Source organism: Mesocricetus auratus, unplaced genomic scaffold (genome assembly GCF_017639785.1).
Source record: "Mesocricetus auratus isolate SY011 unplaced genomic scaffold, BCM_Maur_2.0 Super-Scaffold_100676, whole genome shotgun sequence".
Classification (NCBI taxonomy): domain Eukaryota; kingdom Metazoa; phylum Chordata; class Mammalia; order Rodentia; family Cricetidae; genus Mesocricetus; species Mesocricetus auratus.
The window spans coordinates 180,949,077-180,976,694 of NW_024429266.1; the positions used below are offsets into that span (position 1 = coordinate 180,949,077).

The following is a 27,618-nucleotide window of genomic DNA, read 5'->3' on the forward strand; positions in this document are numbered from 1 at the left end:
CTGAAAGTGCAACCCTGGCATTCAAGCCCATGTCTCAGTTCCCGGTGAGTATAGCTAGTGAAGTTGCTGGAGCAAAGGCAGCCTTAGGAGTTGAGACCACACACACTTGTGTTTATGCTGGATCCCGAAGATCGGGTCAGAAGCCGTGTAACCTGATGCACTCCATCATCTGGGAGGTGTCGGTATGCAAGCATCCTTTAGAGAAGAAAGCCTTTATTCTGAAGAAACAAATTTCTATCACTTAAACCAATTCACATATTTTCAGAACAGAATGAAAAATATCTCTGAATTAAATCATCCCTCAATTGTACCCACACAAGGATCATATTTAAAGAAAAATTCACCCATTTCCATGACACACCAAACGGTCATGGCTGGGATGAATTAACCAATGGAACACTTCACAGCAGGTAGTGATGGCTCATGCCTGCAATCTCAGCATTAGGAGTTAGCAGGAGACTCACCCTGCATTTGAGGACACATAGTGAGGCCTTGTCTCTCAAACACAAAGCAAAGAAGGGACATTTGGCTTTGATACATGGAATCTTTCTAGAATGTTGGCCCGGGGAGAAAGAACACAATTTTGCTTTACCACCAGGGAAGTGTATGAGACGTGACTGGAAATCACCTCTGTGAACTTGACTAAGACGGTGGCCTGCTGTCTTAGATGCATGCACTGGGAGGTGGCAAAGCTGTTTGGGTTCCTGGCTGTTTTAGGCCTCTCTCCTATTCACTCTGGTTGGCTGCTACTACAGTTGTTCCTTGTGTAAAAGTGTTCCCTAGCAAGGGCCTGGTTGTAATGACTGACGTTGCAGACGAGTTGTGTGCACAACTGTTTGTTCCCACCGGGATGGAAATCTCCAGCAAACAGTCCCCTGAAACAGCTAAACCCTTGTGTAGGGGTGGGTGGGGAGGGTGGCCAGTGCTTCCCATGGTTTTGAGAACAGGATCGTAGTCTCAAACCTCATTGCCATTCCGCTTTTACACAGGAAGGCTGCGGCCTTCTGAGCACTGGGTGGAATTCTCCCTCTCAGGCCAGTGCAACCCTCCTAGCAGCTCTCAAACAGCTCTGCATGGTGAAGACAACGTCCCAGAGCTAACCTCTCATGAACAGTAACTTCACATTACAAGTAAGTTTGTCTGCCTTACAACCTGCTTTTATGTTTAATTTCCAAGTGGGAACCCGTATGGCTGATCAGAAAAGGTACAAGGTGTGGATGCAGGAGCTGGCACAAGCCCTTCAGATACACACGCGCTGGCATCTTCATTAGACTAGCTCAGGGTAGAAATTTTAAGTAAGTCACCAGCTCAAAATATTGTCCTGAAGATAGGGAGACAGCCATTATCTGGGAGCTGTCTTGACTCCGGCATGTGTTTACATGACCATGTTCCTTTGGAGGCAGCTTCTCTGGTCTTGCCATGTTGGGTCTCAGCCAGTCATGCTTCTGCAGGCCTCCAGGCCTCCTTCAGTCCAACCCCTGACGAGAGAGCAGTGGAGTCAGTCTCATTCCAGGAATCAGTGCTCCACAAATCTGCCTGTGATCGGCAAACTGCTTGCCAGGCACGCAGAGACCTGGGCTCAATCCCCAGCACCCCTGCCCACGTGTGGTGGGTGGTGCATGCTTAACCTCCCAGCACTCGGGAAGCTGAGGCAGGACGTTTGTCTTGCACTCCATGTCATCTCGAGACAGAGTGTGGACTCTGCTGTCTCCCAATAAACAACCTCCTCCCCAAAAAAGGGACTCCCGGGGAGTGTTTCTGACATGTTCTAAAATTCCAAACATTTGCAAATATTATTACAAGGCTAGACCTATCCATCTAGCTTCCACTTGTGTTTGTGGAAGTAGAGCACGAGACTTTTAAAGACACTCGGCCCTTTCTGAGCAGCAGGAAGACTGAGCTGGGGCTTAGCTTGGTGTAAGCACTCTTCCTGAGCGTGCACAAGGCCCTGGAGTTCACTCCCAGCACCACCAAAGTAAAAATGCATGGCTACCCTTGCAATGGACGTGTCTTCGGGTCACTTCAGGTAGCCTTCTCACACTCAATTATCCCTATTAGCTTCTCTCCGTCACCCTTGGGACACACACTTTTAAAGAATTTAAACTACGGCCAGTGAGACGGCTCAGTGGGTAAAGGTGTATCACCAAGCCTGACGACTGAGTCCAATTCCTGGGACCCACACAGTGGGAGAGAACTGTGCCCCCACACAAAAATATATACACACAAATTACTGTAGTAACTTTTTGATTAATTCTGTTATGCCTGGGGCTGTGGAGATGGCCCAGTGAGCTGCTATGCAGGCATGAAGAGCCGAGGCAGATTGCTAGCACTCGTGTGAAAACCAGACCTGGAGGCTGGAGAGATGGATCAGTCCTTAAGGGCACTGGCTGCTCTTCCAGAGGACTCTAGCTTAATTCCCAGCGCTGACATCGTAGCTCACAACCAGCTGCAACTCCAGTCCTAGAGGATCCAACACCCTCTTCTGGCCTCTGCAGGCATCAGACACACACACACACACACACACACACACACACACACACACACACACACGAGGTAGGGAAGCCAGACACACACACACACACACACACACACACACACACACGAGGTAGGGAAGCCCAGCGCTTGCTGGTCAGCTAGTTTAGCCTAAATGACAAACTTCAGCTTCACTGAGACCCTACCTCAGAAAGACAGAACAAGAAGACACCTGATAATGACCTCTGGCTTCCATACGCACCCCACACGTGCTCACACACACACACACATACTTAAGCTTAGGTCTGTGACAGTACAGAGTAGCCCAAGGGAGCTGGGTCCTTGGCCATCATTCTCCTCACTCCACGTCTCCCCACTCTGCCTGGGTCCCACCAGGGTGTGAAACAGTCTTTGCCTCTCATCTGAACACAGCCTGTGGTCAGTAAGAAGGGAGATGGTGTGTGTGTGTGTGTGTGTGTGTGTGTGTGTGAGAGAGAGAGAGAGAGAGAGAGAGAGACAGACAGACAGACAGAGAGAGACAGAGACAGAGAGAGAGAGAGACTCTGTCCAGTCAAGAGAATAGGGTAGGCAAGCAGGCAGGGACCATGGGCCTCCACGAGAAGCCAGGGGCTGATGTCACTGGTCCTTACATTTCTAAGTAAGTTCCTCACATAGGTGAGTAAATTCTGGTTAATAAAGTTCACTGTCGTTTGGAAGACATCACGGAGCAGGGACGGCTCATGACTGGCCACGCTTTTGGCCAGCAACAAGGTCATTATCAACATGGCCTTTTCATTCTCCATGTCTCTAGGGAAGGCCGCCTTCACCTCATCGAGGGCTTTGGCCAGGCAGTTCCGTCTGTCCTGCAGTGAGAAAAGACAGTTTACTGATGCTCATCCCTCAGAGGGACTGAACCATACAAAGGAGAGAAAGAAGCCTTTGAGAGGGAGTGGTCATTACACAGCTAAGAGCGTCGGGCAGAGGGAATGGTGGAGAGGGCATTGGGGCACTCACCCACCCATGGTGTTTACCGAGCAGCCTGTGCACACCACGGAGTCCTCCCTGCAGTCTTTACAGAACCGGCTGTGCAGGAGGATGTCTGGGGCTCATCTTACTGGTGTGCCTGGCTTTAGGGACTACGCCATGTTTGCTTAAGTGGGAAAGGCAGACACTAGACCACGAGACCTGGAGAGTGGCTTAGAGGCTAAGAGCATGCACTGCTCTTTAGAGGACCCAATTCAGTTCTCAGCAGTCATGTCACGATGAGCTCACGATGGCCTGTAACTCCGGCTCTAGAGGACCTGCTGTCTCTGCATGCATCTGCAAGCATGTGCATGCACTCACACACAAGGAGCACAGGGACGTGTAATTAACTTTAAATGTTTTCAGAAAGGGGACGGAGCAGTGGTGGCACACATCTTTAATCCCAGCACTTGGGAGGCAGAGGCAGGTGGATCTCTGTGAGTTTGAGGCCAGCCTGGTCTACAGAGCGAGTTCCAGAACAGCCTCCAAAACAATACAGAGAAACCCTGTCTCGAAACACAAGGGATGGGGAGTTGTAGGAGGAAGCCTGTATGCCGCCATTAACCATGTGACTTACTAAAGGCGCATACAGATGAGGTAATAAAAGAGCGGTTTACCACACCGCTAACCACACCCACTTTAGGCATGACTAAAGACGTATCGGACATAAAGACGTATATGTACGTAGGCAGTGAACTATGTCACTAGCCAGGCCTACTTTTGGGCATGGCTAGGGGGCGTTACAGGGGAAGGCATAAAAGACAGCACAAAGGAAATCTTGGTCTTTTTTCCCGGATTTCGGCTTCCGGTTCAGCAGCGGAAAACTACTTGGCTCATCTGGGTTACTTGTTTGGTATCTTGTGAGTAATTTCTACAATAAATACTCAGTTTTACTTTCAGTAAGTGTGCCGTTTATCATTACAGCGTCATTTGGAGCTTCAGGGAGTAGAGATCTTCAGGTTCTGTGACTCACATTCAAAATCTCCCCCATGGGAAGAGTCCCAAGGCTGTTCACTGACTGATGTGTCTATGTCCTATGACAGCGGCAGGAGAATAGGAGGGAGGGAGGGGGAGGGAGGGAGGGAGGGAGGAAGGGAGAGAGAGACAGACAGAGAGATAGAGATAGAGAGAGAGCCAACAAAATGACAGGTTGGTGTTCTCTCTCTCCCCCTTCAGGAAGGACACAGTACTGAAGAACAAGCTTTGGTGGGGTCTTGTCAGCTTCTACATGCTGATACAATTGCAAAGCCAAGCAGAGGAGGTAGGTACACTGCCGCCCTGGGTAAAAGGACATCAAGGTCTCTACTGGCGTCGTCACCTGACTCTCCAAAGTGAAGACCAAGCCTTTCCTGTAAGGACCAGGCTCTTTGATCCTCTAAGTTCTGGACTCTGACTTACCGGATCCTACGTCTCAACCAACTGAACTCTTGCATGCTGGTGGCGGTCAAGGACAGGACAGGACTCACTTCCTGAGAGAGACTGGCTCTATAAAGGGAAACGTCCCCACACATCCCAAGTGTCCTTGAAGAGGAGCAAGAGGGCCAGAGTCACATACTTACTTCCTCCGACAGGCTGACGTTCATGAACTGGGCTGCCAGTTGTCTCACCAGTGTGGGTTGGATGCTGTGGTCCAACTCATCGCCCACTTGAACGAGCTGATGGGCAATTCTTTGGATGATATCTTCCTGGCTTTCAGAATCTGAACATTCGGGCAGCAAACACAAACAAGACTCAGCAATGATCCCGGTCAACAGCTTCCTTCATGCCACTTCCTGCTGCCACACGTGCCCGGGTGGGGACTAACCGCAGATGGCCCTGAGTCCAGGGAAGGCCTGAGGCTGGCTGGAGAAGCAGGCCTGTTTGCTGCTGCCGGGCAAAGGCCCAGAGCTGCAGCATCCCTGAGGGCACCGCTGGGATGAGCCTGGGTCCAGCCTGGCACTAGGGAAGGGACTGTGTAGTCAGCGGCATCTCGTCCCAACTCTGCTGCCCGTGCCCAGAGTAAGCATCCTTTACCTCCCTCCTCATAGGGCGAGTGCAGCTTCCCAGGCTTCTCACCTGTAAACACCCAGGGCTACCGTGTGTCCACACACCGCCAACCGGGACTGTCCTGCCTGCCCTGTCTCCCCTCATGCTGCCCCTTCTGTGGTTTCTGATGCTGCCCTGCCTCCCCACTGCCTGGCCCTACTGTGTGGTCTCTGTCCCAGTCTGCCTCCCCACTGCCTGGCCCTACTGTGTGGTCTCTGTCCCAGTCTGCCTCTCCACTGCCTGGCCCTACTGTGTGGTCTCTGTCCCAGTCTGCTCCCCTTTCTTTCTTTTTGCACTTTTATCTACGTCTGTTGTCTAACACAGCTGCTTAAACGTAAGCTTCTGAAAAACTGTAATTCTGTTTAATTTATTTATGTGTATGAGTATCTTGCCTGCATGTATGTCTGTGTACCGACTATGTTCCTGGTATCCACTGAGGTTAGAAGAGGGGACTGAATCCCCTGGAACTAGGGTTGTGAGCTACCATATGCATGGAGGAATTGAACCTGAGTCCTCAGCAAAGTAACATTTTTTTTTTGAGACAGGGTTTCTCTGAGACTTTAGAGGCTGTCCTAGAACTAGCTTTTGGACCAGGTTGGTCTCGAACTCACAGAGATCCACCTGCCTCTGCCTCCCGAGTGCTGGGATTAAAGGCATGTGCCACCAACACCCAGCTGAGTGTTCTTAATCACAATCTGTCTCTCTAGCTCTTGAAAAACTAATTTTAAAATCTTTTGGTTTACTGTCAGATACCTGACACTTAAGAACAATGCATGAGTGGCATAGTTGGTGCCCAGTAAGTAATTTCGGGAATAAGCGGATGAATGAATCACAAACTTGTATGCAGCTTCTAAAAGGTGCTCAGGAAATATCACTGTAGCCTTGTTTGGACCCCTGTGGCTTCCCACTTATCCTGACAGGGACGAGCTCCTTCCCCCAGTCAGCTGTCCAACCGGACCTCACGAGGCAGGCTCACCCTGCATCTCAGAAGCAGGAAGAGGCTACAGTGAGCTGCGTTCTAAGAGGACTCACTCTAAGGAAGTGGCGAGAGGTCCACGGCACTCAATGGGAGTGAGGGACAGATGGCTTCCGTCTGTCCTGTGCTCTCACTTGTGTCCCTGCTGCTCCCACAGGGGAGCGGCTCGAGCACTTAGTGCACCGATGCCTGCCCTCACTCAGTCCCCGCATGCCATACAACCACCACACCGCGCTCCTCGAGGCTCTCCAGGGTCTGCTCACTTCTGCTGGAGTGACGTGTCACTACTTGGCTTCTGGCTCCCCGAGAGTTAATGTCACCTCTCCTCCTACTCGATCACTTGCTGAAGCTTCTACTCTGCCCTTCTTCCAAGTCTATCAGAGACCAGACTATCAAAGCCTCAGTGAGATCAAGTGTCAGCCCCTCGTCACTGTCACTGACTCCCTGTGAGTTTAGCCAGGCTCTGACGTCAGAATGCATGGACTGAGGGTTACACAGCAAGTTTCAGGCTAGCCAGGGTAACATAGTGAGGGGGGTGGGGCCGGGGCCAGGGAAGAGGCTGAAGCAGTTGCTAGTCTCCCTCACAACCACTCAAGGGCAGCACAGCCTCTGTGCCCAAGATGCCACGGTCAGGGAAGCTGGGCTTAGCAACGGTACTAAGTCTAGCTTGAGGGGTTGGCTATCTTTTGTTTGCTTGATTGCTAGAGGCAAGCCCCAGGGCCGTAGAAAGGACAGGCACTCTCTACCTCTAACCTACACCCCCAGCCCCTGGCCTGCAGGGTTGGAAGACCTCCGTCTTGGGCTTGGAGGTCCTGGAGGCCTACAGAGCAGTGATTCCAACCAAGATCAAAAATCAACTGAGGGTCAGTGAGTTGGCTCAGAGGCGCTTGCTGCCAAGCCTGACAACCTGAGTTCGACCCCCTGGGGGTAGGGGTGTCACACATGGTGGAAGAAGGAACCAACTCTGACTGGGGGTACGCTAGGGCATGTGCATACTCCCATGCCTAGACAGACACGAATTAAAAGAAAAATCACCCAGCAGTCTCTAGCCCAGGAACACACTATTGAGCAGAGCCCCAGGCCTGCGCATTTTGAAGAATGTCTCACATCATGCCACAGTGCACACTACCCACAAGTGCCCGAGCAAGTGTCACATCCCAGCCTTTAGGAAAGTCTCCTCCCCCTACTGCAAACACAGTACCAAATAGAGAGAAGTTTTGTTTGTTTGTTTGTTTGTTTTTTCGAGACAGGGTTTCTCTGTGGCTTTGGAGGCTGTCCTGGAACTAGCTCTTGTAGACCAGGCTGGCCTCGAACTCACAGAGATCCGCCTGCCTCTGCCTCCCAAGTGCTGGGATTAAAGGTGTGTGCCACCAACGCCCGGCTCCAAATAGAGAGAAGTTAAAACAGACTGGAAAGAGAGCCCAGGGCAGGGCAGGGAAAGACAAAGTCTAGCTGGGAGAAAGACACAGGTCAGCAGGGGGCAACAGCTTGGCTGAGTCCTGCTCCTGCAGCCTGGGCAGTTAGATCTGAGGCTAGTCATCTCCCTTTGCTGTGCCTCAGTTTCCTTATCCGGAAATGAGGGTCAGAATTCTTCAGTGCTCTGGTTATCTCTTAAGGTAATAGCAAGTCGCATATGTTAGGGTTCCATAACGGGTGCAGAAATGGCCACCGTAAAGGCAGGAGTTTTCACTGGCTCGAGAGTTCAACTAGCCCACAGCAAAAGGTGCTTGGGGCTGGGTTAGGGTGACTCGGGGGCTGGGACAGCAATATCCCAGGCCTCCCAGATACGAACGGCAGCAGGAATGACTCTGCAGGTCTTTGAAATTCCCAACCCGAAGCTAGTGCCACCTGTGGGTTATAAAGTTCCCCCCAGGCTGGAGAGATGGCTCAGAGGTTAAGAGCACTAGTAGCTCTTCCAGAGGTCAAGAGTTCACTTCCCAGCAACAACATGATGGCTCACAACCTTCTATAATGACATCTGGTGCCCTCTTCTGGTGTACAGGCAAAACATGCAGGTAGAACACTGTAAACATAATAAAGTCCCCACCAGCTTCCTCCTGGCATCACTGTAGCTGCTTGGGACCTATGGTAAAAACACATTCCATTATTGGTCCAGAGAGATTTGGGTCCAGACCTGAAGAGAACGCAGGGCTCATGAGAAGGAGGAACTTCCTAATTAGTCCCAAAACAGGGGACAATGATTTGGATGTGACCAGATGAAATCAAGCACCAATCACAAGACAAGTCACATGACACGCACACATGTAAGGACCTGACAATGCAGGGTTAGAGACTGAGCCCCAAAGACCCCTGTAACTTTTGGGGGGCAGTGAAGGCGACACGGCCAGGGCCTACCTGGCTGTATTCTTCCATGGTAGGAGCGGCTGGCCCGGCTGCCGTCGGTTTGCAGCTCGTCCTCGAGGTCTGCATCCAGGTACACCGGCACGGGCAGCTCCTGGCCCAGGGCCTCCAGTTCTCTGTGGAAACTATACTTGGAGCTTTGGAGGAAGCCGAACACCAGCAGGTCTGTGAAGTGCTCAGCATCCAGGCCCAAGCCGTTGCTGACCTAGGATGAAAAGGGAGTTGGGAGGGCTCACGGAAGCTGCACCTGAGGCTCACTGCCGGTAAGAACCAATAACTCTGAGGGTCCAGCAGCTCTAGTAAGAGGCTGATGGTGGAGGCATATTCTACAGCACCGTCTCCACCTAACGTCACCGTAGACACCAAGCGGTGACCCAGCCACCTTCTCCAGAACGCCTGAAAACACCCTGCGGAGGAAGCCACTTCGAGGGTAAGGCCAGTGCACGTCTCAGGAAAGCAGACAGATGCCTTCATTTCAATGCCATCCCAGGAAAGCAGACAGATGCCTTCATTTCAATGCCATCCCAGGAAAGCAGACAGATGCCTTCATTTCAATGCCATCCCAGGAAAGCAGACAGATGTCTTCATTTCAATGCCATCCCAGGAAAGCAGACAGATGCCTTCATTTCAATGCCATCCCAGGAAAGCAGACAGATGCCTTCATTTCAATGCCATCCCAGGAAAGCAGACAGATGCCTTCATTTCAATGCCATCCCAGGAAAGCAGACAGATGCCTTCATTTCAATGCCATCCCAGGAAAGCAGACAGATGCCTTCATTTCAATGCCATCCGTGTGCACATACAGAGCTGAACCTGACTGAACTGCTCCTCCATCACTCCCTTCAGGAGCCCAGGGCGGTCCTGGCGGGCAGGGGATGCTCCATGAACACTGGGGAATGCTGACCCAGGTCAGACTCTGCTTCCCCGCCCCAGCCTGCTCCACTTCAGGGGGATGTGTGTATAATCAGAACCCCTGGAGCATGGGGGTCTTGCTCACAGGCCTCTGTGCGCCTCACTGCAGACCTATAGTGCATCCAAAAGCAGCACCTGGGAGCAGCACTGGGGAGCAGCACTAGGGAGCAGCACTGGGGAGGAGCACTGGGGAGGAGCACTAGGGAGCAGCACCCGGGAGGAGCACTAGGGAGCAGCACCCGGGAGGAGCACCGGGGAGGAGCACTGGGGAGCAGCACTGGGGAGGAGCTCTCAGATAGCAGTGCTTGTACCATGAGGCCCTGCGGTACAAGAAAGCTTAGAAATGACATTTGAGGTTACTTAACGTCTCTCAATTGTGGACTTAACAGATGTAATAAATGCTAACTTTATGTTATTTTACCATAAAAAGCTAGAATAAAAAATTCAGAAAGTCAGAAACATTCCAAGAAAATACAAGTTCCAATGGGGGTGGGGTCAAATGCCCAGACAAGGAGAAAATGTCAACATTTCACTGTGGCCTCAACCCTGTGGGCAAGCTACCTAACTTCTGTGCCTCAGTTTCCCTGCCCAAAGGTAAAAAGGAATGGACAGCAGCTGGAGAAATTTCACCTGCTCTTGTCCCGGGGAGTAGGACCGCAGGAGAGGGTCACTGTCTAGGGGCCCTGCAGGACAGCAGGAGGCAACAGCCCTGACGGGCAGACTATGGCTGACTGGAAGGGAGACTTCGGGAGGCTCAGAGGCCACTACTGCCCACAGCCAGTCCAGCCCCTCACTGGGGCAGGTGGGAGCCCAGATCTTTTCTGTTCAGACAACTAGCCTCTGTGCTGCCCCTGCACGTCTACCGGGCTGACAGTTACGCCAGTCCATCCTTCTGGAAGGTCATTCTCCATTCCACACCAATCCCGAGCAGGTGCCAATGGAGACCAGTCCTGTTGGGTACCTGAGCTGCATCTCTGCAGACCTGTCAAATGAGGGATCGGGCTGCATCATTAACTGGGACATCCAGGAAGAACAAAATGAAAAGATGTCAGAATCTAACCTGAGAGTCCATGGTACGAGCTAAGCAGCTCCAGCCACCTCTGGCTCAGAGTCCAGGAAACAACCTGAAAGAGGACACAAAGACGGTGTAGGTGGCTGTTCCCTGAAGCAATGGCCCTGGGGGCCCATCAGGACGCTCCTGTACCCACAGCTGAGGTCACGCCACCCGCCACCGCTGGCTCTCAGCTGGGCTCCTTTATTTGCTTCCACACAGAACCAGAGCAGCAATCTGGTCAGTCAGGCCTGCAGTCTTCCTCACAGCCTCAGCCGGCACTCCACTGGGCACTCCCAAACCAGTTCCCTGGAATTCAGCCTTGCTTCCCACACTCAGGAGACTGATCAGGCCAACCAGCGCCCCCACACGAGTTCCCACAGCTAATCCTCACACTAGTTAGTGAGTTTCCCAGCTAGTCACAGACGATCACAGGTCATTTACATGACAGGATCAGGGCCTTTCAACACCACCAACCCATTTCCTCTTTCCACCTGCACAATGAGGCCGAGCAGACAGCGCATCCCGATTTAATGGAGAGAAAATACAGTTTGGAGGATCATTCTGACTTGGTAAGACAGCTTGGCTGTTAAAAGGTGGCTGTCTCCCAAGCCTCTGACCCACCACACACTGACTGGACCAAAGCCACGTAAGAACTGAATTTAAAAAGTATGTCTAGCCGGGAAGTGGTGGTGCACACCTTTAGTCCCAGCACTCGGAAGGCAGAGGCAGGAGGATCTATGAGTTTGAGGCCAGCTGGGTCTACAGAGCGAGTCCTAGGACAGCCAGGGCTATATAGAGGAACCCTGTCTTGAAAAACAAAACCCAAACAAAAAAAAAGGGAAAAAAGAAAGGGAAGAAAAAAGAGAGAGAGAGAGAGAGAGAGAGAGAGAGAGAGAGAGAGAGAAAGAGGGAGGAAAGAAAAGGGAAAAAGGAGTATGTGCAGGCAGACCAGTGGCTTTGTCCAGTGAGGAGGTTCCTGTGACTAGGTGCTCTGATGTCCAGTGAGGAGGTTCCTGTGACTAGGTGTTGTGATGTAAGGTGAGGAGGTTCCTGTGACTAGGTGTTCTGATGTCCAGTGAGGAGGTTCCTGTGACTAGGTGTTGTGATGTCAGGTGAGGAGGTTCCTGTGACTAGGTGTTGTGATGTCCAGTGAGGAGGTTCCTGTGACTAGGTGCTCTGATGTCCAGTGAGGAGGTTCCTGTGACTAGGTGTTGTGATGTCCAGTGAGGAGGTTCCTGTGACTAGGTGTTGTGATGTCCAGTGAGGAGGTTCCTGTGACTAGGTGTTGTGATGTCCAGTGAGGAGGTTCCTGTGACTAGGTGTTGTGATGTCCGGTGAGGAGGTTCCTGTGACTAGGTGTTGTGATGTCCAGTGAGGAGGTTCCTGTGACTAGGTGTTGTGATGTCCGGTGAGGAGGTTCCTGTGACTAGGTGTTGTGATGTCCGGTGAGGAGGTTCCTGTGACTAGGTGTTGTGATGTCCAGTGAGGAGGTTCCTGTGACTAGGTGTTGTGATGTCCAGTGAGGTTCCTGTGACTAGGTGTTGTGATGTCCAGTGAGGAGGTTCCTGTGACTAGGTGCTCTGATGTCCAGTGAGGAGGTTCCTGTGACTAGGTGTTGTGATGTCAGGTGAGGAGGTTCCTGTGACTAGGTGTTGTGATGTCCAGTGAGGAGGTTCCTGTGACTAGGTGCTCTGATGTCCAGTGAGGAGGTTCCTGTGACTAGGTGTTGTGATGTCCAGTGAGGAGGTTCCTGTGACTAGGTGTTGTGATGTCCAGTGAGGAGGTTCCTGTGACTAGGTGTTGTGATGTCCGGTGAGGAGGTTCCTGTGACTAGGTGTTGTGATGTCCAGTGAGGAGGTTCCTGTGACTAGGTGTTGTGATGTCCGGTGAGGAGGTTCCTGTGACTAGGTGTTGTGATGTCCGGTGAGGAGGTTCCTGTGACTAGGTGTTGTGATGTCCGGTGAGGAGGTTCCTGTGACTAGGTGTTGTGATGTCCAGTGAGGAGGTTCCTGTGACTAGGTGTTGTGATGTCCAGTGAGGAGGTTCCTGTGACTAGGTGTTGTGATGTCCAGTGAGGAGGTTCCTGTGACTAGGTGTTGTGATGTCCAGTGAGGTTCCTGTGACTAGGTGTTGTGATGTCCAGTGAGGAGGTTCCTGTGACTAGGTGCTCTGATGTCCAGTGAGGAGGTTCCTGTGACTAGGTGTTGTGATGTCCAGTGAGGAGGTTCCTGTGACTAGGTGCTCTGATGTCCAGTGAGGAGGTTCCTGTGACTAGGTGTTGTGATGTCCAGTGAGGAGGTTCCTGTGACTAGGTGCTCTGATGTCCAGTGAGGAGGTTCCTGTGACTAGGTGTTGTGATGTAAGGTGAGGAGGTTCCTGTGACTAGGTGTTGTGATGTCCAGTGAGGAGGTTCCTGTGACTAGGTGTTGTGATGTCCAGTGAGGAGGTTCCTGTGACTAGGTGTTGTGATGTCCAGTGAGGAGGTTCCTGTGACTAGGTGTTGTGATGTCAGGTGAGGAGGTTCCTGTGACTAGGTGTTGTGATGTCCAGTGAGGAGGTTCCTGTGACTAGGTGCTCTGATGTCCAGTGAGGAGGTTCCTGTGACTAGGTGTTGTGATGTCAGGTGAGGAGGTTCCTGTGACTAGGTGTTGTGATGTCCAGTGAGGAGGTTCCTGTGACTAGGTGTTGTGATGTCCGGTGAGGAGGTTCCTGTGACTAGGTGCTCTGATGTCCAGTGAGGAGGTTCCTGTGACTAGGTGTTGTGATGTCCAGTGAGGAGGTTCCTGTGACTAGGTGTTGTGATGTCCAGTGAGGAGGTTCCTGTGACTAGGTGTTGTGATGTCCAGTGAGGAGGTTCCTGTGACTAGGTGTTGTGATGTCCAGTGAGGAGGTTCCTGTGACTAGGTGTTGTGATGTCCAGTGAGGAGGTTCCTGTGACTAGGTGTTGTGATGTCCAGTGAGGAGGTTCCTGTGACTAGGTGTTCTGATGTCAGGTGAGGAGGTTCCTGTGACTAGATGTTCTGATGCGTTTTGCAGTTTGCACTTTCATCACCTTCATTATCAGGTTAAGACGCAAATCACTGTGAAGACTCTGACCAGCAAGACTGTCACCCTAGGGGTGGAGCCCACTGATACCACAGAGAATATGAAGGCCAAGGTCCAGGGTAAGGAAGGAGCTTCACCCCCAACACACCCCCACTGCCAGCAGAGGCCCATCTCTGCAGGCAAGCACCGGACCATACTCTCTGATCCAGAAAGAGTCAAGACTGCACCTGGTCTTCCATTTGAGGGGTGGCTGGTACTTCTTCAGCCTGAATTTCCATTACTCTACGCTAAAGCCATCTGCCCCAACTTAAGTTTAGAAATTAAGAGTTTCATAAAAGTCAGGTGTGCTAGTGCATTTAATTCAAGCATTTGGGAGGCAAAGACAGGTAGATCCCTAAGTTCCAGGCCAACCTGGTCTACAGCCAAGGCTACACACAGAAACCCTGTCTGAAAACACACACACACACACACACACACACACACAGCCAAAGTTTCAACAGTAGCTGAATCTCTGTTTAAAATGTTAATAAAGGTTTTGGTGCATGGTTAATAAAAGAAAAAGTATGTCCATTCACTGTATGCACTACTACTGAGAATGTAAATTAGTAGGACTACTATGGAAAGTAGTGTGAAGGTTTCGCAACCAGCTAAATCCAGGGGCGGGCCAGATGTGCTTGACAGTAGGCCAGCTGATCTGAGTTTCAGCCTGGAAGGGTGTGAAAGGTCGGAGCAGAGCCGATTCCAGGTTCCTCTGACCTCCACCACACACACACACCAAAAAACAACAAATGTACTTAAAAACCCGCCTTGTTTGGCATTTCCCATTACACCCAGAAGTACTGGACACAGTGGGAAAACACTCTGTAAGCAGCTCATGGTGGCCGCGGCTGTCAATCACTGAACAGCAGAGGCCACTTCCTCCAGAAGCCACCAGGTGGAGTCTTGAGCAGGAGAGCTGTCTCTGGGTCAGATGTGTCTGGAGTAAGAGACTACTGCTAACATGGGTCTACTCAGACGCCACCTCACTTTCCTGGGACCCCAAGTTTCTCTTGCACCATGGAAGCCAAATGTCCTGAAGTAGCTGAACACCCTCACGAAAGCCCTCCTTCCGCACACCCAAAGTGCAGACGCAGGCCACACCAGAAGGGAGACGGCAAGGCTGGTAAGTGCAGTTACATACAAAGCTGGGAGTCCTTGGGCGTGTGTGCGTGTGCGTGCGTGTGAGTGTGTGTGTGGCTGAAGTTTATCTGCACAACTAATGAACAGAAATGTGATAACACCACAGAGGAAGTCACGTCCTACGGTAAACACCCACTCAGCCACTCACCACGTGTCCACGGTGCCAGGGGCAAGGAAAGCAGAACACAGAATGCCACCAAGACAAGATCTATTTAGGGCTGACGAACGCCCAAGAAATGACCAGAAAAACAACAGGTTTTCCATCTTGTTAAAAAAAAAAATTAAATTTTAGCGGGGCGGTGGTGGCACACGCCTTTAATCCCAGCACTCGGGAGGCAGAGGCAGGCGGATCTCTGTGAGTTCGAGACCAGCCTGGTCTACAGAGTGAGTTCCAGGATAGCCTCCAAAACAATACAGAGAAACCATGTCTTGAAAAACAAAACAAAAAAAAGACGGAAAACTCCGGGCTGGAGAGATGGCTCAGTGGTTAAGAGAACTGACTAATCTTCCAGAGGACCCAGGTTCAATTCCTAGTCCCCACATGGCAGCTCACAGCTGTCTGTAACTCCAAGTTCTGACACTCTCACACAGACATACAGGTAGGCAAAACACCAATGGACATAAACTAAATTAAAAAAAAAAAAGAAGTTGTTAAGGTCATCCTCTCTATACCGTAGGCTGGGCCAGGTTGGGCTACATGATACCTTGCCTCCATAAAAATAAATAAACAAATAAATAAACAAAAACCATTCAAGAGTCAAAGAACCGCGTGCACAGACAATGGGAAACAGAAGGATCTGTAGACGCCTGCAAAGCTGGCTGCAGCTCTAAGGCCATAGCTGCAATCCACTGCACTAAGCTCCTGTGCAGGGCTGTAGGGAAACACCAGCATCAATATCTGTGTTCCACAGACAGCAATAACCTAAAGGCATGACTTTAAAACACCCAACTGTGGGTGTGGAGCTAGAGGTTCAGCAGTGTCTAGCATGCCTGTGGGCCTGGGCTAGACCCTCAACAACCTCAAAACAAAGTATGTTTTAAGGGACTGGCTGGAGACTGCAGGGATGGTTTGGCAGTTACGAGTCCTTGCTCTTCCAGAGGACCCAATTTTGGTTCCCAGAACCCATAGCCCATGTCAGGTGGTTCCTACCACCTGTAACTCCAGCTCCAGGGGGATCTGATGTCCTTTTCTAGCCTCCGTGGGCACCACACACACACACACACAGACAGACATACACACAGACATACACACAGACATACACACACACACACTGAAGGGGGCAGGAGGGATGGCTCATGTTAAGAGCTTTGGCTGCCCCACCAGAGGACCCCGGTTCAGTTCCCAGCACTCATCACCCCAGCGCTCCCTCCTTTTTCTTTTTACAAGACAACCAGATTTTTCCAGGGTTACCCAGCATAGCTTTCGGTGTAAAGATCCTGAAAGGGCTGGGAGCAAAGCTTGATGGTAGAACACCTGCTTACATGAGCAAGAATTCCAACCCCAGCAGGCAAAGTACAAGTAGGTCAGTAAATAAAGTTGTATTTTTCTAAATCTAGGGTCTAACTTTAGAAAACGATAAACACCAAGTGTCATCAGAAGCATAGGGCGGCATAGGGCTGATTAAAACAGGCCCTCGTGACCCGAGAACAGATTTGGTTATCCATTAATGACACAAACCTTAACTCGTTCATAAGCAGCGACTTTGTCCTGTCCCCTCACACCCTGCCCCATCGCGGTCTAAAAAGTCAATCAACAAGCCGGGCGTTGGTGGCGCACGCCTTTAATCCCAGCACTTGGGAGGCAGAGGCAGGCGGATCTCTGTGAGTTCGAGGCCAGCCTGGTCTACAAAGTGAGTTCCAGGACAGCCTCCAAAGCTACAGAGAAACCCTGTCTCAAAAAACCAAAAAAAAAAAAAAAAAAGGTCAATCAACATGCAGCAGCAAAAGGTCTCAGCTACCTGGAGTTGCTGCGGCCGAGCGGGCAGGTTACTCGGGAGTGAAGAGGGGCCTCTGAGAGGCAGCTGTGTCAGCAGCAGGCTCGGCCAGCCGGGCTACTTCACAGCCTTCCTTCAGACGGGGGCATTACAAACCACAACAGTAAAACCCTTTTCCAACCCCTAGACCCCACTTTCTTTTCAAATTCTGGTGCAAACTAGAAAAGAAAATCACATTAAAAATGTATTATGGAGCCGGGCGTTGGTGGCGCACGCCTTTAATCCCAGCACTCGGGAGGCAGAGGCAGGCGGATCTCTGTGAGTTCGAGGCCAGCCTGGTCTACAAAGTGAGTTCCAGGACTGCCTCCAAACAATACAGAGAAACCCTGTCTCGAAAAACCAAAAAAAAAAAAAAAAAAAAAAGTATTATGGATGTGTGTATGTGCACACACGCACGCACGCACACTAACGTGAATGCACACTGTGCGTCCTGAAAGAGCTCACAGGTGAGCGTTGATAGCGCCGCAGCATGTGTGGAGGTCAGAGGCCAATTCTGTGAGTTAGTAATCTTTCTATAGCTCTACACAAGCTCCAAGGATCAAACTGCAGGTCACCAAGCTAGAGGCCAATTCTGTGAGTTAGTAATCTTTCTATAGCTCTACACAAGCTCCAAGGATCAAACTGCCAGTCACCAGGCTTGCCAGGCAAATGTCTTTATCCACTGAGATCACTTTTAGGTTCAGAAAATCCCAGACAGTGGAGAGACCCCATTCAAAGAAACAGTGAGGCCTAACTGACTCCCTAAGCCTGGCTCAGGGGTGCGGACTCACAGCCCCAGGAATTGGGGAGGCTGAGGCAGGAGGATCACTCGAGCTCCTGAGTTGCACCAGAATGGGGGGAACATAGCAGGGTAAAACATAGAGAAACCCCGAGAACCATCTCATTAGATAAGAAAACACACCCAATGATCAAAAGATGTATGTATATATGCATGCATGTATGTATGTATGAAGTTATCAATTTTTTTTTGAGACAGAATCTTAATGTATAGTCTTGGATGATTTGGAACTGGCTACCTAGACCAGTCTAGCCTCAAACTCACAGAGATCCGCCTGTCTCTGTCTCCTGAGTGCTGAGATTAAAGGTGTGTAACACCATGCGTGGCCATAAATAAATAAAATAAAAAATTCATAAATTTAAAACAAATTTTTCAGGAGCCAGGTGAGTTTGAGGCCAGTGTGGTCTACAAAGTGAGTTCTAGGACAGCCAGGACTGTTTCACAGAGAAACCCTGTCTGGAAAAACAAACAAAACCCCAAAAAAGAATAGTGATTAAATTCATCTGAATACAAACTTACAATCTTTCCTAGAGGTAAATAGTATGTAAGAAAAAATATTAGCTATTTTCATAAATAATCCTGCAAAAATATAAGAGGGGAAGGCATGTTCCAACTATGTGAGTTTGGAACCTTCAGAATTTCCTGAGTTTGTTTCTATTGGAAGTTTTTTTTGGGGGGGATTGGGTGACAGAGTACCTGCTCAATATGAGCAAGATCCCCAGTTGGCAACTCTGCATCAAAAAGAAAAAACCTTGGACCCCTTATGGAAGTATACCCCCTCCCCCATTCAACCACACAAAGACCCTGCCGACACGGCCCAAGGGGGCTCAAAGACTGCTCACGCTGATGGCAGAACTGGCATCCAAGGGCTGCTAGCTCTATAGTCATGGAGGCTTCTATCAGATTTAAAAGGGAGCCCTTAGAGGTGGTGTGCAGCTGGGTTGGGAGCCCTTCCGGCAAATGCAGAAGCCCGTTTTTAAAGTAACCCTGAGTGAATTAGACAAGTAGCTGCGCAGATAGCGCTGCTCCCGTGGACACACTCACATCACGGCCGAAACCCCAGTGATCCACGCAACTCTTCCCAGTAATGAGAGGTAAAGGCCCTTCCCACTACAGACACAGACTCCAGCAGCAGCTACTCAAAAGGTTGAGGCAGGAGGATCACACGTTCAAGGCTGGGTTTAATCCCAGTACCATGGGTCACCCTAGAGGGGAGGGTGTGTCTTAGTTTACTTTCTATTGTAATAAAACACGTGACCAAAACCAAGTTGGGAACAAAAGTACATATTTCAGCTTATAACTCCCAGGTCACACCCCATCACTGAGGAAAGTCAGGGTGCGTGCGCAGTTCCTAAACTCATAAGGGAGTACAGAGAACATTTTAAAAAATAGCCGATCTTTTTTTTTTTTTTTTTTTTTTTTTTGGTTTTTACGAGACAGATTGTTTTGGAGCTGTCGGTCCAGCCCGGCCTCAAACTCACAGAGATCCGTCTGCCTCTGCCTCCCGAGTGCTGGGATTAAAGGCGTGCGCCACCACCCGGCTAAAATAGCCGATCTTAAAAAGGAACAACACACACCCACACACACACACACACACACACACGCACACACAGAGTAAGGGGCACAAGGGAGAGGGAGAGAGACCCAAACTCACATGTCAGATAACAAATGCTGTTCTTCCTATTGGACACAAAACTGAGTTCAACTGAGCTCAAGTCCTGAGACAGGTGCTCTCTCTCAACAGAGAACAGGCGTGTCACCCATTCACAATGATGAACAAATGTTAAGACCATAAAACTGAATCCTTGATGTACCAACAAGGAGACCACTTCACCTGTCATGTCCCAGTCAAGGACCAAGACGACTCCAGAGCGGAAGGCAAGGGTGCCAGGCACACGGGCCAGCCAGTCCTGCCTCCACCTGCCAGGTAGATGCTGCGGTGCCCAGCCCACTTGGCAATTTTCAAGCCTGGCTGCATGCTGGAGTCTACCGGGATGCCTTGAGCATAATGATCTGACGTGACCTTACACACGGCATCCAAGGAATCCACTAAAAAAGCTACCAGAACTAATTCTCTAGGAAAGCAAGGCAGCAGAGAAGAAAGCACCCCAAGGATTGTTTTTTGATAATTCACAAATAAAATTAAATGGTTATTATGGTACCAAGAAACACAAAATACCCGGGCATTGGTGGCACACGCCTTTAATCCCAGCACTTGAGAGGCAGAGGCAGGCGGATCTCTGTGAGTTCGAGGCCAGCCTGGTCTACAAGAGCTAGTTCCAGGACAGCCTCCAAAGCCACAGAGAAACCCTGTTTGAAAAACCAAAAAAAAAAAAAAAAAAACAAAATACTGCTTTCTCTTTCTCCGCTGGTCCTCTGGAGGGCAGACAGGACCTTTCCGTGTCCTGTCCCCCTTCTGTCCTGTCTCTGTGTCTCTTTACCTTATTTTCTTACCTCCCCCTTAATAAAACTTCCAATATGAAAAAAAAAAAAAAAAAAGAAATAGAAAATACCAAGACCTGGGCCTGTAGCTCCACAGAAGAACACATGTCTACCAAGAGCCCGAGTTCAACCCTAGTGCTGTGAAAAAAAATTAATATACATATACTAAGCATTTAAAATACTTATAGAACCGGGCAGTGGCGGCGCACACCTTTAATCCCAGCACTTGGGAGGCAGAGGCAGGTGGATCTCTGTGAGTTCAAGGCCAGCCTGGTCTACAAGAGCTAATTCCAAGACAGCCTCCAAAGCCACAGAGAAAAACCCTGTCTTGAAAAACCAAAAAATTAAAAAATAAAATACAAATAAATTTCATACAAGTGTCAGGCCTGGACACTAAACAAAAACTACAAACATTATTGAGAGACAAAAATGGAAGACACCACGCTGTAAGACTACAGTACTCTCCACACCACCGGCACACTCAGTACAGTTCCTATAGAAACCCCAGCTGGCTCTTTCTGCAGAAGGTGACAAGCAGTTCCTAAACTCATGAGGGAGCACAGAGAACATTTTTAAAAATAGGCCATCTTAAAAAGGAACAAAAAAGTAAACAGACGTTTACTTCCTGATTTCAAAACTTACTGAACACTAGAGAGTCATGACAGTGCGGGCCTGGTTGAAGAGAAATGGAGAACAGTGAACAACCCCAAGATCGCCCATCTGTCTATCCGATGATTCAACTGCTGACTGCGGAGTCACCGCCAGGGGAAAGAACAGTGCTTTAACAACGACCCCGAGACAACCAATTATCCACCAGCAAAGGCATGAATCTGTACCTCTGCCTAGGGTCCATACAAAAGACCTCAGAATGGACGCAGGAGGGCTGTAGACATGGCTCAGTGGTTAGAGCACCGGCTGCTATTCCAGAGGATCTGGGTTTGATACCCAGCACCCACATGGTGACTCACAACTGTCTTCAACACCAGTTCCAGGGGATCTGACTCCTTCTGGCCTCTACGGGCACCAGGCACCCATGTGATACACAGCCATGCATATAGGTGAAATACACACATAAAAGGAAATAAATTAAAACTACTTTTTAAGTGAATACATTTGGAAAAAAAATGGACGATAGAGGTCTTTCCTATCAGACATACACTGGCCATGGGTATACTGTCCAGACCGAGGAAGACAGGGAAACTTCGGGGTGCCGTGGCAGCACCAGCAAGCGCAGGACACACTGGGTCAACTTCCGAAGAGGGACTAAGCCCAACTGCCAGTGAGCAGACATGGACACATGCCACAAACAAGATCGCAGCTGCTCCTCCCGTCAGGAGCTGGCACCACTGGGCGTCTCTGGCATCCTGACACACCCCCTAAGCAGTCTGTCTTGAAAGCCAAGTTCAGAAGAGCTAAAGTGACTCCAGAGGTCCCAGGAGATGACTTGAAACTACACAGAAAGGTTCATTGAACGATAGCAAATTATTTTATTTTGTGTATATGGTGTTTTGCCTGCATGTATCTCTGTGTACTACAAGTGTGCTTGGTACTCGTGGAGTCCAGAAGAGGGTGTCAGATCCCCTGGGTCCTCTGGAAGAGCAGCCTGTAATTTTAACCATCGTCTCTCCAGCCCAATTAGTAGGGTTGTTTTTTTTTTTTCTGGTTTTTCGAGACAGGGTTTCTCTGTGTAGCTTTGTAGACCAGGCTGGCCTTGAACTCACAGAGATCTGTCTGCCTCTGCCTCCTGAGTGTTGGGATTAAAGGTGTGGTGGCGCTTTGAATAACAAATTCTTAAAAGAAAAGGGAAATAAAAAAGAGATAGGCCTAAATGTAATAGCTAACCTATAACACTTTATAGAACACAGGGACTGGAGGGTGCCTCAGCAGGCAGAGTACTGGCTGCTCTTCCAGGGGACCTGGGTTTGATTCATGGTATCTCTACGGCGGCTCACAGCTGTAGCACCAGTCTCTGGGAATCCAATGCCCCTTCCCTTTCTGGCCTCTGAGGTCACCAGACACACAGCTGGTATACAGACATACCGTCAAACCACCCACACACATAATTTTAAAAATAAAATTAAGTAACGAGAGAACATGGGAGGAAATCTCAATTCCCTTGTACTAGACAATATCTTAGACACAGTCCAGAAGCAAGTAACAAAAGAGAAAATCGCATAAATTAGTCTTCAAAATTGGAACCTTCTATGACTCAAAAGATACCACTGGGAAGATAAAATGTACAAGAAGATAAAGTGCAGTCGGAACACTCGGGAAGCTAAAACAGAAGGATTTCTCCAAGTTTGAGGATAGCCTGATCTGCCCAGTGAGTTCAAAGCCAGCCTAGGGAGGGAGAAATTTTTTTTTACAAAGCATTTGGTAAGGGACAGGTAGCAAGACTATGGAAGTGGCCGGTGAGATGACAAGCATGAGTAGCAAGTCTGTAGGTCTGCGTAGTCACTAGGACTCACACGGTGGGAAGGCTTCAGCAAGCTGTCATCTGATCTCCACATGCATGCGGTGGCATGTTCCATGGGTGCGGGCCTAAGAGATGGCTCAACTATTAAAAGCACTGGCTGCTCTTCCAGAGGACCTGGGTTCGGTTCCCAGAACCCACATGGCAGCTCACAATGGTCTGTTCAGACACCCTCTTCTGGGATTTGACCCTCTTCTGGCCTCCATGGGCACCAGACATGAAAGCCGTGCAAGCAAAACCCCCGTACACGAAGACTGGGGACACAGCTCGGTCAGCAGAACGCTTGCCTAGCGTGAACCTCAGGTTGGCCTGGAAGTGACATACAGGCAAGAATGATCTCACCTCCTGATCCTCCTGCCTCTGCTTCCCAAGTGCTGGGTTGCAGATGTGCACCACTGTGCCTGGTTAATGCTGTGCCGGGACTGAACTTTATCTCCAGTCCCTTATTTGGGCCTTTGAGACATGCGCAGGCTCGCTGTGGATGTGTTCTCAGCTTCCTGCCTTGGATTCCCATGTGCTGGCGTTACAGACATGAACCATCACACCAGCAACACAAAGATTTTAAGAACAAGAGTGTAGGGGCTGGAGAGGTGGCTCAGAGGTTAAGAGCTGCTCTTCCAGAGGTCCTGAGTTCAATTCCCAGCAACCACATGGTGGCTCATAACCATCTATAATGAGATCTGGTGCCCTCTTCTGGCCTGCAGGCAGAACACTGTATATGTAATAAATAAATCTTAAGAAAAAAAAAAGAACAAGAGTGTAGGTGGGCAGTGGTGTACACCTTTAAATCCATCATTCCAGAAGCAGAGGCAGGCAGAAACTCTCTGTGAGTTTGAGGCCAGCCTAGTCTACAGAGTGAGTTCCAGGATAGGCTCCAAAGCTACAACAACAAAAGAACAAGAGTATAGGGCTGGAAACATGACTCAGAGGTAAAGAGCACTGGCTGTTCTTCCAAAGGACAGGGGTTCAATTCCCAGCATCCACATGGTGGTTCACAACTGTCTGTAACTCCAGTTCCTGATCTGACACCATAATACAGACATACATGCAGACAAAGACCGATGTACATTAAATAAATACATATTTTAAAAAAAAGAACAAGACTGTAGCTCAGTGGTAGAACCACTGCTTAGCAGGAAAAAGATTCTGCATTTAACCACAAGCACTGTCAAAAAGAAAAAAGTACACACAGCTGAAGGGTGGCGTGAGAGGGGCTGTGCACCACGTAACTTGAATTTCCCATCCCTTGTGGCTCCACTAGGCCCTCAGAAGTTGGCCATTCTGGGTATTTGAAGCCTCTAAGACACAGTCCCAGCTTTCCTCCCTGCCCAGAATCTGGGCTTCTGAGAGACCCACACAGTGGGTGGGGCCAGATGTCTAGAAAGGGAGTCAGATGCCCTTTGGATGCCAGCATGGGGCAGACAGATGTCCCAGAGGCTGCTCCGCAGTGAATGCACTGCCTTCGCCCTCTGCTCCCCACCCCATGACTTACTTCTTTTCAAGCTTGGTCATGGAGGAAACGGGGGTGCCCAGGCCAGCAGAAAATACAATGAAAAGATGACTGGACCGCTTGCAACACACTCAGGGGCTAAGACTGGCAGTAGGCTACCACAGCAGCTTCCGGTCTCCCACACCCTAGAAGACAGTGACGGTTCCTCACTTGTTAAGGGGACAACAGCCTACATCAGGGAGAACAGCATGGACAGCAGGTAAGATGCCAGCACAATCACCTTGCCTGATAAGATACGCTCCTGGAGGGACATGCTCCCCAGTCAGCCTGGGAAGGACTTTGGGGTGTGGTTTCCCCGGTGTTGTGTGGACATCTGCCAGGATGGTTCTTGGGGGAAGCCCCACCGTGAAGTTTCAGCTTCTCCATTCATATCATTAGCTGCCCTGGCGCCCTCTAGCTAGGAGGGAAGAGAGTCCACCAAAAGGGAGGGTGCGGTCTGACTCAGAGGCACAGTGCACATCTGGTACCCACCAGGCCTGGGTTTGTCCTCGTCCTGAAAAGCAAATGCGTCCATGGCCATTCTCTCGGTTCCTTTCCCCTCGAGGTCGGTCAGGCCCCAAATGCACCTCCCCGGGGATGGAGCATGTAGTGTGGTTAGAACTGGGAGCTCTGGGTTTGATCCTGAGATCTTGGACAAGTTAATCAGCCTCTCTCTGTCTGAGGAAGGGAGTGAGTAATAATCTAGTCTCTAATTACTGGAATATGAAATGAGCTAACTAATATAAATGGTGCACACTATAGTCCCAGGACTTAGGAGGCTGAGGCAAGTACTTGTTGCTTGTTTGTTTTTTGGGACAGGGTTTCTCTATAGAGCCCTGGCTGGAGCTCAGAGATCCACCTGCCTCTGCCTCCTGAGTGCAACCACTGCCCAGCAAGGAAGTACTCTTGAGTAGGAGACTAGTCTGGGCAGCCTACTACCTTAAAAAAAATAAATTGGTAGCCGAGTGTTGGTGGTGAATACCTTTAATTCCAGCACTTGGGAGGCCAAGACAGGAAGATCTCTATGAAATCAAGTTCTAGGGCCAGCCAAGGCTATTCAGAGAAACCCTGTCTTGAAAAGCCATAAAAAAAATTAAAAATTGTAAAGAAAAACAAAGTGCTGTCTATGCGCTTATCAAACATGGAAAGATCTGTGTGGTACTTGACCACCGCCATCCTCCACCCTGCCTGCAGCTTCAATTTAGCTGTCTTCTTCAGGCCTGTGACTATAGGGAAGGGTACATGTGGCTTCTGAAGGTGCCCAGCCAGGAAGAGTGGCCCGAACCAGAAACACTAGCTGCCCTCCACGGCCACAGCCTGGCAAATGGTGGCCAGAGATGCAGCCACAGGACAAAGGTCCAATGACCACAGACCCACGGCAGAAGTTTCTCACACACCAGCAACCTCAAGCTCACATTCGGGGAACCACCAGATTCACTGCATCCCTGATGAGAATGGCTGTGTGGCCTTGAACACAGCCTAGAAGTGGATCCCCAATCCTCAACCTCTCACTAGAGAGGGAAGGGACAGCTGGCACAGCGTGCACCGCCCTTCAAGAGGTCTAAAAGGCTGTGTCATCGAGCCTTGCTTCCGGAGTCCAGGCACCCAGCAATGTTGAGCCCTAGGGTAGGCTATTCTTCCTTGTAAATAAGAGGAACCAGGTGACCTCAAGCTGTGAACATTGCCTCCCCTACCCCAGCACTCCCCTGCAGCTGGCCTAATCACCCCCTTTTCAGAGCCCCCACTCACCTGGGACCTACCTAACCCTCTTCAGAACTGAGTGCACACCTCATCCTGGTGGCTGTCTGCACCACACAACACTACATCCCACAGTAGCCAGGAGATAGCACCTTGCTCCTCAGGAACCTGCACTCAGCGGGTGACATGTCTGCTAACCGCAGCTGTAACAAGCCAACCTCACTGCCATTCCTTTTCTAGCCAAGAGGGCCAGCAGAGGCGAGGACATACACAATTTCTACCTACCTACACACAATTCTCCCTACCTACGAAATTTTGCAAGAACTCAACCCACTCAGGGGTTGAAGCTTCTGGAATGTTGTCCCAGCAAGAGACCGGACTCCCGTGAGGGAGGAGTCAAAGCTGACTGCCGGGGTTGGTGGAGGACAGCGCTGGCCAAGGCTCAGGGGAGCACTCGGGACTTCGCAGTGTCAGGTCTGGGTGGAGATGGCATGAGGAAAATCTACATCATCCTTTCAGTTTCTCTCCAACTCCCTTCCACAGTTAGGTCACCCTGGATCTGGTTTCGAGGCCGACTTCCAGGAAGGGCAAGTAGCCTGGAGAAAGTCTGGGATGCCCGGGCTGGGTGCTTAGCCTGCTCTTTGCTTATCTAAGGTTTATCAGATGAGGGCCAATCCCATCCTAGAGTCGACGACACCTGGCCTTTCAGTCCGACCTCTCGCTGCTCACAACAGTTCCACCCTGGGCCACCCCTAGTGTACATTCATTTATGGAGGATATAAATGAATGAATGAGTGAATCCTTGTTGGCCCAGCCACTTGGTGGCTGAAGGCTGCATATTTCTTCTAGAATCCTATAGGGTTATTTGGCTAACCATTCAACAAACTTTAAACAAAACAACAACAACAACAACAAAAACAAAACAAACAAACAAAAAAACCAAGCCATTCTCTGCCTATAATTTCAAACCATTTCGTGTACTGGAGATGCGGCAGGGGGCAGCCACTTTCCCAGTTTAGGCGCGAGTGTAAGCTGTGGGGCTCAGTGGCGTCCACAGGTGTAGGGAAGGTGCCCTTTGCTGGAGTTCAAGGTTTGTGTCCGGGTTGGGGTCCCGAGTCTGTCGGGTGGCCCATTTGTGGGCTGTAGTCGTCCCTTGTTCATCTTTGCGGGGGGCCACGGCAGAGCGCCTAGCCGAGCGCATTGGGACCTCGGGCGCATTGGGAGCTCGGGCCCGTCTTCCCCGCTCCGCGCGCGCGCACCTGCCGAGTGGAGCTCCACGAGGAAGCCTGCCCCCAAGCAGACCAGGACCACGCACGCACCCCAGGCCCTCCCGTGCCTGGCCCACAGCTCCGCGGTGGCACCGGGCGGCCGGCGCCCCCACCCCACCTCCACCAAGGCGCAGGAGCCCCGCCACCGCGAAGGACCGAACGGATATCAAACTAAGCTCGGCGCCGACCCCCGGAGGAGACCGCAGGGCCAGGGTGCGCCCAAAGGGTGGGCGGACTCACCACGCAGACGCTGCGACGCGGGGAACCAGTCGCGTACAGACCGAGGCAGGGTTTGCCGAGCGACACTCCGAGGCGCTCCGCACGCCTCCTTTCTTTTCTCGTGCCCGCCGGGTGGCCGCTCAGACCCGCCCCCTGCAGCCCGGGCCTCCGGATGCTCCGCCCTCTGCCTGGTCGCAGCCTGCGGAAACC

The 27,618-nt window shown here is 50.5% G+C and overlaps 1 protein-coding gene across 2 annotated transcripts; it reads right to left on the reverse strand.

Annotated features, from left to right (window-relative positions):
- Positions 1-196: 196 nt before the first annotated feature.
- On the reverse strand, positions 197-27,618 carry Bid (BH3 interacting domain death agonist). 2 transcript variants are annotated; one of them, XM_040739347.1, is made up of 7 exons: positions 27,430-27,618; positions 24,227-24,369; positions 10,830-10,893; positions 8,852-9,062; positions 5,055-5,194; positions 3,123-3,335; positions 197-1,478 (listed from the first exon to the last, which is right to left on the reverse strand). In XM_040739347.1, exons 3-7 carry the CDS (start codon positions 10,839-10,841, stop codon positions 1,467-1,469), a joined length of 588 nt encoding a protein of 195 aa, XP_040595281.1. In that variant the 5' UTR covers positions 10,842-10,893; positions 24,227-24,369; positions 27,430-27,618; the 3' UTR covers positions 197-1,466. The 2 variants fall into 2 exon arrangements, with proteins under 2 accessions (XP_040595281.1, XP_040595280.1); XM_040739346.1 differs by lacking the exon at positions 24,227-24,369.

Bases quoted from the DNA above. Each gene is read 5' to 3' on its own strand.
- Bid (XM_040739346.1), bottom strand. The intron at 5,195-8,851 runs GTAGGCCCTGGC...CCGAATGTTCAG, and splicing joins CCATGGAAGAATACAGCCAG to ATTCTGAAAGCCAGGAAGAT. The intron at 3,336-5,054 runs GTAAGTATGTGA...TTCTCACTGCAG, and splicing joins ACGTCAGCCTGTCGGAGGAA to GACAGACGGAACTGCCTGGC.